This window comes from Gracilinanus agilis, chromosome 3 (assembly GCF_016433145.1).
Source record: "Gracilinanus agilis isolate LMUSP501 chromosome 3, AgileGrace, whole genome shotgun sequence".
In the NCBI taxonomy this organism is placed as follows: Eukaryota; Metazoa; Chordata; class Mammalia; order Didelphimorphia; family Didelphidae; genus Gracilinanus; species Gracilinanus agilis.
This window is the reverse complement of record NC_058132.1, coordinates 618,913,827-618,926,309: the sequence shown is the minus strand read 5'-3', so window position 1 is coordinate 618,926,309 and position 12,483 is coordinate 618,913,827. Positions and strand designations below refer to the sequence as shown.

Genomic DNA, 12,483 nt, shown 5'->3' with positions numbered 1-12,483 from the left:
GACTACCACTTATTCATTAAGGTTGAATGAAAGTAGCCTTGGGTATTTTTCTATTTTGGTGCAAATACCTGGAAAAGACTGAAAACTTACAAGTCACATAATAACTTGAAGGACATTTTTTTTAAGGGGGAAAGAAGGTATATTTTTAAAAAACTAATCTTCACCTCATAACTAGCTAATTGTAATTCAATTAGACAAATTACTGATCAGTAGTTAGAGTAGATAGAAGACCAGTCAATAAATAGAATTTTAGCATAGAGCATCTAGATGACCCCATTTGAAGTGATTAGTACCCTTTAGATGCCGTCTCTTTTTTTTAGTTTTTAAAAGGCTATGAAAATGTCAGGAATGATTACTCAGATAATTTGGTATTGCTAATCTTAAGGATATTTCTCATACATCATTTAATGAGAACATAAACATCTGATCTTTTCTGTGTGTTCCATTCTGAGGGTTCATCTACATGTACATGGCATTATGATTGCAAAGAAAGAGATACACTAATTTTAGTGTGTGTGTGTGTGTGTGTGTGTGTGTGTGTGTGTGTGTGTGTGTGTGTGTGTGTGTGTGTTTTCAGCTCTGGAGGCATCTCTAACAGAGATGCCAAGCTGTCAAACATTAAATCAAGGAGCCGATCCCTGATGGCTTTGCTTCAGCTGGGAGCCCTTCTTTTGTTCCTCTGTGGTGTCTGCTGGTTGTTTTCATTCCCATCAGGAGAGCTGTCGGATATGGTCAAGCAGATCTGAAGCTTTTTTCATTCCATTTCCATCCTAGGTGACAATTGTATTTATCTGTCTTACTCTGTATTCTTGGAGTCACCAGTGGGGGTAGGATGGGGAGGGGCGGATGCAACTGCATTGTGTTGGCTCCATTTTTGAGGTAGCTATAAAAACCCAAACATTTCTACAGTTTGGGAGGCAAAAATAAATAAATAAATGAAAGGAAAGAAAATACTTTCAATTTAGGAAGACCTCTAATCTCTGCTTCTACAGGACAGCTTTGTTAGATAAGATTAAAAATTTCATGAATGTGCCCTTTTCTCCCAGGAGACCCCACATTTGTACCAGTTATTGTCAGCCATGGCAGAGTTTGATAACAGCTGGCTAGAGATTTGACCACACAGTAGCAACACAACAGAAATTGGGCAGACTGGCTCATAAATCTTTAGCAATCCATTCCCTCAGTAGAGTACTGAATCTGTTCCTGTATGGGTCAAGGGAGGAAGGCATTATCCACGTGCCAGCTCCTCCTCCCCCACCAAAAAAAAACAAACCCCAAACCCAACAACAACTGAGAAACTACTAGAAACTACCATTCATGACCAGAGAAACTAATTATGGATTTTGGGGGAAGTATTTTTTCCTGATTTTACACAGTGCAAACTATTATGGGTGCCATGTTTAGCATTTTAATTGGGGATTGTTAAATTATGCAAATTGTTTACATTACAGAATCCTGTTTTCCTTTCCAGGGAATTGTATATTCGTGAATTCTCTTCCATGTACTCCCATCTTGTTGAGAGCTATGAATTTTCTTTCTCTCTCTCTCTCTCCCTTTCTCTCTCTCTTAAATGAAGTTAAAGACCAATAAAATGCCACCCATTAGTATTTTGGAGGGAGGATGATACAGTTTTATAGACCTCAAAGAAGCTCTTCTAAAAGCTTTTGTGTTTTACAAAAGGTCAGAAACAAGTCAGCATTCTATAAGTTTGGCCTTTTATGAGGGATTGACTATAGGCACTGTGTAACATCATAGCACTGTGGACCACCAAGCTCTGACTTCACATATTTTCTTTAGAGTAAAGACCAAGAAACCAGAATGCTTGTGAATCTTAAAAAATAAAACCTCTTTTGTAATATGGAATGGGGAAAGGCGCCAATGGTGAAGATGGCCTACATGTATAAAGATAAAATTTTCAAAAATAAAATAAAAGATACACTTGACTTACTATGATCATGAATATTTGGAAAACTGTTAAAATAAACTCTTTGCCTCTGTCTTTTAAATGTTTCTCACAGCTCCGTCTTCCATCGCTTTGATCCAGGCTAAAGAAATAACGAGATACAGTGTTGCATTGGCTTGGTTGGAACCTGATCGGCCAAATGGAGTCATCTTAGAGTATGAAGTCAAATATTATGAGAAGGTATGATTTAAAAAGAGAAAGTCAGATTTTCCTTTGAATTAAGGTTAAGACTAGCCCTAGCTTCCTGCCTATTTTCAAGGCTGAATCTATTTGGTTTCCTAATGATTATGGTCAGTTTTGTACTTTATATGCTCAGATAATGACTCTGAATAATAGGAATAATACAGTGTCTCCTGACATGATGGTACATTTTGTTCTTAGGAATGGAGTGAGGGGTATTTACCATGTAAATCAGTGTCACTTAAGAAGCTCAAGACACTAGCCAAGACAGTAATATAAGAGTGAGACGTATGAGACAGTAATAATAATAACATCTGTTTAAGTGCATAGCTTCTGTTCAAAATGATGGTATGAGTTTGATGGCTTTTAATAGAAAATAAGAGAGGGAAAATTACATTCTTCAGCCTCTCTAAGTTATAGAAAGACTTTTTTTTTATTACAAATAACTTGTCTCTCTTCAAGAAAAGAACTATGAAAAGAGCTATTTGCATGCAAGGTTGTCTAGAAAATGAACAATTACCTTCTCTTTCTCTTTTTTAAAGAAGATAATCGCTTATTTGCAGCCTATTAAAAGCAGAAAAAGGACAGAAGATTTTTATTCAAACTAGATTACAACATTTTTTTTTTGACATTTCCTAGCCAGAAAATACAAAGAAGACTTTGACAAGGTCCTTCCCATACTTATTTCTGTCATGTATTGTTGAGGGGGGAACCCACCCGTTTTCATTAACTGTTATTGTCAAAGAGATTATAATCAAAGATCTGAATGTTTACCTGAAGTTTCCAGTGTTCTGTGTCAGAAGTGATCACTGATACCTTACTATCCCATGTCTTTTCTGTTTGGTTGAGAGCTAGGAAGAAAAAAAAATGGTACTTAGAAAAAGGAAGTGTATTTGGGGATGTTTAAAAAATGCAATCTACATATACTGTCAATCTCTATGTGAATTTGTTTTTGTTTTTAATCAGCTTCTCAGGGTAAGGCAAGGGTTTCATTATTTTTCGTCAACTCTGTGGTCTCTCCTAGGATCAGAATGAACGCAGCTATAGGATTGTTCGAACAGCCTCCAGGAACACTGACATCAAAGGTCTGAATCCCTTGACTTCCTATGTATTCCACGTGAGAGCCCGAACTGCAGCTGGCTATGGAGACTTCAGTGAACCCTTTGAGGTCACAACTAACACAGGTGAGAAGGAGCTCAGACCTGACAAGGAACAGAATCCTTCTTAGACTTTTGTTGGAACAATAAAAATATTAGTGACAATAACAGTAATCGTAGCTGACAATGGTAGGATGCATTCAAGTCTGCAAAGTGCTTTTCTCCAACTACAGAGTACAGATTAAGTCCTATTAAAGATAATACTTTATTATCTTTATAAACTCACATTTAAAAGCATTTTAAGGTCTGTAAAGGGCTTTACAAGTATTATTTCATTTAATCATTATGCTGAACACCAAGTCACTCTCCAAAGACTTATCCAGGGATTTGGGTGTATTGAATATTGCTTAAAATAAGTGAGCCATTGACTGTGACTTGAAAATCTTGTTATTCATAAATTTTCTGTTAAAGGTTTTTGTTTCCAACCCTTCCAGCTGTGACATATCTTATTTATACTCCAACTTGGACTGCCCATTGTCTTCTGTATTTCATTGTCTCCTAGAAATTCCTCACTATGTTCCCTTCTCCTAGAATGTCCTCACAAATTTGCCATCTCTCTCTCTCTCTCTCTCTCTCTCTCTCTCTCTCTCACACACACACACACACACACACACACACACACACTTTGAATTCTTATCTGTCCTTTAAAGACTAACACAGATGCCACTTCTTCCAAGAAGCCTGCTATGATCAGACAATAATTACCCAACCCTGTTTTGGTCCTCACAAAACAATTTTCTTATGCATTTTATGCATTTATGGTTCATTGTTTTGTATTAAGAATATTTCTGTATGTGCCATCTCTTCTTACTCCATTGTGCCTTCCATTTGAGGGGGACTATAGATTATCCATCGATTTTCTTGATAGCTTGAAAGGAATGTTTAGATATAGTGAGAGTTTTTAAGGATAGGTACCCATGGGGAGTATTTGTAGGCAACTAAGGAGACAGGAAGAGATGGAAGGTGAGAGAGCAGTACAATGGCTAGGGAAGCTGGGAGAGGATGGGATCCAGGACATTTGAGGAGAGGTTTACCTTGCTGTTGTTGACTGACACCTTTTACCCATAGTTATAAAAGAAAATAATACCAGAGAAATGCCTGGCCTAGTCTGAGGTTGAAGAGGTCTACTGATTAGGGAAGGTTTCCTTCTAGAGATCCATTTATCTTCTGAACCTGAGAGCCTGACCTTGTTCCTTGTAGGTACTTAAATGAATATTTATTGAATCCTCTTGGATGTTGGCAAGTTTGGTAGTCAGCATTAAAATAGTCACATGATCAGAGATCTCCAAATGGAGAAGTGCTCAGAGGTCAGTTAGCCCAATCCCCTTATTTTACCTAGGAGAACAATAAAGCCAGAGAAGGAAAAGGTTCAAGGTCATACAGGTAATGAAAAAGCAGAGCTTAGATTTGAATCTGAGTGAGGAAGTCTCATCTTCCCGAATTCAGATGTAGCCTCAAACACTTAAAAGCAAGTTATTTAACCCTGTTTGCCTCAGTTTCTTCACCTGTAAAATAATCTGGAGAAGGAAATGACAAATCACTCCAGTATCTTTGCCAAGAAAACCCCAAATGGAATCACAAAGAGTTGAACCTTCCTGAAACAACTGAACAACCCCAGCAATCTGTCTTCAGAACCATCCATTTTTCTTTTGTTCTCTACAGAAAGATGGGCAGCAGTTCATTAGCTGCTAATATAACCTTTCTGATTTCAGATTCATAGGTGGAGGAGACTTAAGAAGTCTTTTATTCCAGGTGAAGACATTTTTCAGGCAAGGAAATTAGGACCCGAGGTGAAGTGACTTGCTCAAAGTCACACAGGCAGTCTCTTATTCTAGATTTAGAGCAATATTCTCCCATGGCCTTTGGCCTCCTATTATTTCTTTCCACTGAGGCGTGAACTAGAGCAAGCTAGAGTTCTTTGCAAGAAGGAGTTCTTCTCTAGGCAGTCTGAAAAGGTCTCTATCTCATTAAAGCTGTCTGTAAGGAGGTGTTGAGGGAATGCTTAATGAAGGGCTAAGAGAAGCTTGAAGGAGGATTCTAAAGGGAAAGCCCTGGTGGAGGGAAAAGCCCTCCTGTCCCTCCTTGACCTCCCTGGAGTTGAGGAGGCATAACATCTTATTTTCTTTTCCAGTGCCTTCTCGAATCATTGGAGATGGAACCAACTCGACTGTCCTTCTGGTGTCCGTTTCCGGCAGTGTGGTTCTGGTGGTCATCCTCATTGCAGCCTTTGTCATCAGCAGGAGGTAAGGATTTAAGCCTTTAGCCAGGGGGCCCCTCCTCCCACTTTATAAGGGAACCTTTTGTCTCCTCCACACAAAGCTACATTCTTGGATTAGCATCATAAAGGGACATTTGCATTACAAGCTCCCTCCCTTGTCTCTTTGATCTTCTGTGGCTGGGGCCTGGGCCCTCCTAAGACTGGGGCCTCACTCCTTACAGCCCTTCAAGTAAAACTAAGAATAACAACAGCAAAGGATAACCTGGTCCACATCTGAAGCCTTTGAAAAAGCAGGTGATGATCAATTTAAGTGGGTATGCATTATCACCTCTAATAATTACACAGAACCAAAAGGAGGAAATTAAAGCTCAATCAATAATTAATCAACAAATACTTATTAAAACCTATTCTGTACCAGGTACTATGTTAAACTATAATAATAAAAATAGTAGTAGTAGTAGTTTTTTGTCTACATATATAGCTCTTTAAAGTTTGCAAAAACCCAATGCTATCTTATTTGAAACTCAAGACAACCCTGATGTTAGAGGTATTAATGGCCCCATTTTACAGGTGTGGAAGCTGTAGCTTAAGGAAGGTAAAATGATTTGCCTGTGACTCCATATTTTAAGAAATATCATTTTAGAATTCTGCTTAGTGAATATTATCTTGTCCCATTGCCTAGCTTGGTGATATTTATTAAATATGTTACTGAATGAGGAAATGAGGCTGACAGAATTCCCATACTGCCTGCCTTTACTTTTAGGCATCCTGTTTTTACTGAATTCTCTTACATTGGCTTAATCCTAAAAGTGATAATAATAGTAACAACTATTATTGACATTTCTACAAGGCTTTAATATTTACAGAGTACTTTATACCCATTACTTTAATGGGCTAGACCTTGGATGATTTAAGAAAGTTTTCCTCGCTCTATGTGGAAGCATCTACATCAAAGATAACTCTCTTTGGCTAGGCAGGGATAATAACTTGTGTCAGAAAGGGCAGCCTGACATGGTGGTGGAACAAGCCCTGGATCTAGAGTCAGGGGACCTGGACTCCAGCCCTGGCCGTGTTTTTTACTAGATTGTGACTGTGAGCAAGTCATTTAGCCACACTTAGCCTAAGTTTCTGCATTTTAAAATGTGGATAAGCCTACTTACTTTATTACTTCATATTTGATTTTTTAATCATTTCAATTAATTAATTATTATTAATTATTGTTGATTGATTGTCATGAGCAAAGTACAACATAAATATCAAAGACTATAATTATGGGTGAATTATGATTCTACATGTGTAACTTTGACCAAGTTGTCCTGTTCAAATCACTGTTTTTTCATCTGTAAAATGAAAGGTTTATACTACATAACCTTGAAGGTTCTTGCTGTCCTCTCTAGAAATCTGTAAGCCTAGGATTAAAATCCTTAAAAAAAAAAAAAAAAAAAAAAGAGAGAGAGAGAGATGCTATTTCACTCCAGTCATTGATCAGTCGTTTAAAACATTTCCCTTAGAAGACATTCTGAACATGCCTCGTAAATGTTAGTTTACTGAGGCAGGGAATTTGGAGGCCTACTTTATTTTTCGTGGCATTTCTTTCTGAGAAGTCTCAAGGTGACTCTGGCAGCTTAGATTTCAAAGGAAAACAAAGCATTGTAATGTCTCAATGCTAGGTGAGAAAATAACCTCTTATGAAACATAGTCTAACCTCTTACTGGGGTTGAGGGACTGCCCCTTTTCAAAAGCAAATAACCATTGGTATTGCCTAGCCCCTCTCTTAAAGGTCATTCCAACTTTACTTTTGATTTATTGTTTTTTTATTTTTTTTTTACTCTTACAAGGCTTTAAATAAAACAATGAAATCTGTGTAATTATAAATAACTCATCCTTCATAATAATAGTTTCTCTCTGGGGCTCAGCTTCTAGCTGAGAAGCTGGCCCAAAGATAGGAGATCTGAACATATGAAAATGTAATGTAGAGAGACAGGTTTATTAAAAGCCATGGCTACAGAAAATAGCATCGTCAAGCTTGATGACTTAATTTCCTTTCCGGTTTTATTGATCACTTTATTATTTAAGGCAGGATTGATAGCTAGATGCATCGGATTTCTAATTATGAGTCGCCACCTTGGAGAATTGAACCTGCTGAGTTCCCAGAGATGATTCCTGTCCCATCTCCCTCGTAAAAAGAAAAAAAAAATGTCACTTCCCAAGGCTGATAAACACTGCTTGGTGATTGGCCCTCAATGGATCACTTTTTAGAAAATGAAATGTCAACCCCTTGCCCTCATATTGATTCTTCTTTAGTATTGGCCATAAAGCTGTCAAAGGAAAGGCTGCCTGGAGCCAGGTAGTTGACAGGCTCACTGCAGCTCCTGCACACTCAGCCGATTCTTCTCCCCACTCTGGCTGTCTATTTCTTTATCTCAGGTTGGAAGTGCTTAAATTGGACAAGAACAGGTAAAGAGGAGACAGGTACCAGGGACAAAAGTCTAGCCTAGGCTTTTAGGGAGAGTAAAGATGAAAGGTGGTAAAGATATGAGGAGACCTTCTGGAATCCTCCCCTTGGATGGTGAGCCAGACTTTGGCAGAGGCTCCTGGAAAGCAACAGATGAAACAAAGCCAGGGAAATTGGAATAGCCTCCTCTCCTGATTACCCCAATTCTTCTTAAGTGTTCTATTTCTTAGAAGCAGATTTTTAGACCTAGAAACCACTCTGGATTCCAGCTTTCTCTTTACAAATGAAAGCATTGACGCCAGAGAGGTAAAGTATGCAAGGTCACAAATTACTAAATGACCCACCTTCTGACTTGAATCCAGGTCTCTAACTCTGAATCCAGTGCTTAATCTACCAAGGCAGGCTGCCTTCCTGGAACATCTCCTTAGATAAGGAAACATCTAGTCCCACCCAGACCTGAATGGGAATCCATCACCATCATCATCATCATTATCAATAGCAGCAGTGACTCATAGCTGGCTGGCACAGATACCCTTTCAAAGTTGATAATGTACTTTACAATGTACTTTTATCTTATTGAAGCTTTAATGCTGCTCTGTGAAGTGGATATTACAAGTGTTTTATTTTGCAGATGATGAAAATGAGGCTCTGATTTGCCCATACTCAAACAGTTAGGAAGTGTCAAAAGGCAGAATTTGGATCCAGGTCTCCCTGACTTTAAGTACACACTACATCAATCTACTCCTTGACAGATGGACAGCCCAGTCTTTGCCTTAAAGAACTCTTAAGTGAGGGGGAAACTGATACTGCCTGGGTAACCTGTTCCATTTTTAGACTTCTCTAATGGTTAAGTCATTATTTTTCCCCTTACATTCAGAGCTAAATCTGCATCTTTGCAACCAGGTCCATTTACTCTTAGCTTTGTCTTCTGGGACCAAACAAAACAATTCTAATCACCCTATTATATTACAGTTTCTGAGACACATGGGTCTCTCAGACAGCTACTGTATCCCCTCTACAGCCTCTCTTTTCCAAGCTAAACATCTAACAGTTTCTTCATCTGGTTTTCAGTTTGCATGATCTCTATACCCATGGTACAGTGGAAACCCAAACTAAGGCTTAAGGAGGGCTTATTGATTGATTGATAGGTTGGTACTCACTGTATTACATTTGGATTCAGAGGACCTAGGTTCAAATCCTATCTCTGTTATTTGCTTCCTTTATGATCTTTTTTTTTTAACCCTTACTTTCTGTCTTAGTAACAACTCTAAGACAAAAGGGTGAGGGCTAGGCAAACAGGGTTAAGTGATTAACAGCTAGGAACTGTCTAAAGCTAGACTTGAACCCAAGTGCTCCTGATTCTAGACCTAATGTTCTATCCTCTGAGCCTCCTAGCTGCCCTTCTTCCTCCAAAATCTTGACAAAACCTCTTAATCTTTTTTTGGCATCATTTTCTTCATTTGTAAAATAGGAAGAAATGGTAATATTAGAAGGCTTTAAAAAAATCCTTACATTCTGTCTTAGAATCAATACTGAGTTATCAGTTCCAAAGCAGATGAGTGGTAAGGACTAGGCAATTGAGATTAAGTGACTTGCCCAGGGTCACACAGTTAGGGAGTATCTGAGGTCAACTTGAACCCAGGACTTCTTGTCTCCAGGTCTAGCGCTGTATCCACTGAGCCACCAAGCTGCCCCTAGAAGATTTCTAAAGTTCCTTTTAGTTCTAAACCTATGATCATCAGTGGTTATCTTAGTCTTTCCCCTGGGTACTCCTTTTAAGTTAACATATTAGCACATTGCTAGTCTTATAATAAATACCTAATAAATGCTTTAGTTTTTTATTTTTTAATAATAATATTTTGAAATAAAAGCAATTATTTCTCAATGTTAGTGGCAGGAACAGGTGCTGCACCAGGTTTTCCAGCTTCTAGGTGAATCTTTTTTTTATATATATAATTTTATTTTATTTTTTTTTTAAACCCTTGTACTTTGGTGTATTGTCTCATAGGTGGAAGAGTGGTAAAGGTGGGCAATGGGGGTCAAGTGACTTGCCCAGGGTCACACAGCTGGGAAGTGGCTGAGGCCGGGTTTGAACCTAGGACCTCCTGTCTCTAGGCCTGACTCTCACTCCACTGAGCTACCCAGCTGCCCCCATAGGTGAATCTTAAATAGAATCTGAAACCTAATAATACCATCGTTTATGATAAGTTTGCAACAGTTGTGATAGAAAGCAAGGTTTTGGTGAGGTTTTGAAGCTGCTCTTCCAAAGACTCTCCAGTGGCTTTCATAGTATTTACAGTCCTGTTGTTCCTAAAGTCACCCAAATCTGGGCCTGCTTTCCATATGAATTGATCTACCAGTAAAATGTACAGCCAAATCAGACTTAAAAAATCTGCCTCCTGCTTTTGTTGAAGATTAAGTTCTTCCATTGAGGAAAAAGGGACTCGTGGAACGCTGGCCTGTTTCCATTCAGCCAGCTTCTTCCCTTGGTGCTCTGTTGGGCTCTTCTGAAAGATTATGTTCACATAAGAAAGAATGGTAACTTAAATTGGCACTGATGAAGTCATGTAAATTCATACAATGAGAGAGGGCAGATGGTGCCGCCTGAACATTTCCACCCAGCTCCTTACCATTGTATTACTGTACTGTAGTTCAACTATCTTAAAATGTTGCTCGCAAATAACAGTTAGGAAACATGTGGTGGAAGGGCCATAGAGGATCCAGAAAGGGGGAGGCAAGAAGGATGGTTTTTATGAATCCTCATTGACAATACAGCGGAAGCTTGAGAGTGTCCCCTAGGAGCCATTCTGGTTATTAGATTGCTTTACTTTTTAATCTCTACTCCAGTTGAATAAATTACCTACCTTTTACTAATTAGTTTTGGAATAGTGGACTACATCAATCAAACCCTTCTGCTAGAGCATTGAAGTTAGTATCTTAATCAGAAAAGACCCAACTCTGGATCTGTCTATTTGTTTTTCTTTTGTCTGGTTTGGGAATAGTCAAGATGCCAACTAGAACACATTGGTTGAGAAGGCTGTACTTAGGAGCCCATGCTGTTCCTGAACAATGCTGGTTAAATACTCTTTTTTTGCAAATATCCTTTAGCCTATAGAAAGGATTCTATCATTCTTTCTCTCCAGCTCACCTGTAGTTTCTCTCTTCTTGGACTCCTGCAGTTTCTGAAAATTCCATGTGCCCTCTTTATTCTCTTTTCTCCCTCCTTTCCCTCTTTTAATCAGCACCATCCAAATCCCTATAATTACCAAATTCAAACTGAACACAAAGGTTTTCTTCTGTCATTCAGGTGAAGCAACCTCTGAATGTTAGCTCTTCTTAGGCTCCGGGGTTTTCCTATGGTCCATTGACCGAATAATGAGCTTCCAAGGGATTTTCTTTCTTGGACAATAACTGCCCACAGTGTTCCTCTACCCTGAATCAAGGAGAAAAGGTCAACAGGTGACAAAGCTAGAACTGGAAGCAGGGCATTTTTATTTTTAAAGGTATTATTAAAAGTTAATAAGCTACAATTAGGGTTTGAACAATAATTCTTGTGTTGTTGTTTCTTTAATGGCTTTACCCTGTTTTCCCCCCTCCAAAGTCAGACCTAAAAGATTTTTTAAAATAATAAAACATTGCCACTAATTCTAACAACCTACTTACATTTATTTCCCTCTCTGTATTTAAATATCCATCTCACTCATTTTTGAGGGGTCAGGTATGGAACTTCAAATTAAGTAGTATTATAATTTCATTTCTCTTTTTGCCTTGTGTACTTTGAGGAACATGCTTAATGCAGAGATGGTAACATTACCACTACTGTAATTAAAGGATTGGTATTTCCTTACTGGACCTTATTTCTGCAAGTAGAGAAGTATGATACTTGACTAAGCTAATTCTCAGAAAGTCAAAATTAGGTACAAAACCAATCCCAATCCCTCCCTGCAATTTTTTTTGGTCTTTTAGATGGGAAGCAGTTTGAATCATTGTTTTAGATCTAGAATGGTTTTAAAAATATCTTTGTAGTTTCAGGTAATGATTTTAGGAGTTCCAATAACACAAAAATCACATAGACACATATGGCCATGTACTGCCCTCTATACACAGCCATGTGTTTATTGATGTCCATAGTGGTTTGATTTGTGCCTTCTCTAAATTCTCTGTTTCAGAGTGCATCAAGCTATTTAATTTCATTGATCTATCAATGGATTTTTAAGAACCTGGCAATCCAATTGCAGAGGCTCATGCTTAGAAAGTATAGCAATCTTATATTTGCAGAACATTTGTGACAAAAAAGACCCTAGAGATTAACTGACTCAAATATGTCCCTTTTCAAATAAAACCTAGAAAGTTGAAGTCTTTTATTTAAGCTCACACTGTCAGCTATCTGTTGAGAAAAACCAAGACCAACTGAGCTAGACTTCAGGAGATTTAGGTTCTAGACTTAGCTCTATTTAGCTGAGTGACATTGAGCAATTTATTTCACCTTTCTAGATATCAATTTCCTCAT

At 38.2% G+C, this 12,483-nt stretch overlaps 1 protein-coding gene across 1 annotated transcript in view; it reads left to right on the top strand.

Annotated features, from left to right (window-relative positions):
- Positions 1 to 12,483, top strand: part of EPHA4 (EPH receptor A4) — a 160,552-nt gene that overhangs the window by 122,385 nt on the left and 25,684 nt on the right. The window contains exons 6-8 of the mRNA XM_044670784.1: positions 2,019 to 2,143; positions 3,168 to 3,327; positions 5,432 to 5,543. Of these exons, the coding sequence (XP_044526719.1) occupies positions 2,019 to 2,143; positions 3,168 to 3,327; positions 5,432 to 5,543 (397 nt within the window). The remainder of the gene's footprint in view (positions 1 to 2,018; positions 2,144 to 3,167; positions 3,328 to 5,431; positions 5,544 to 12,483) is intronic.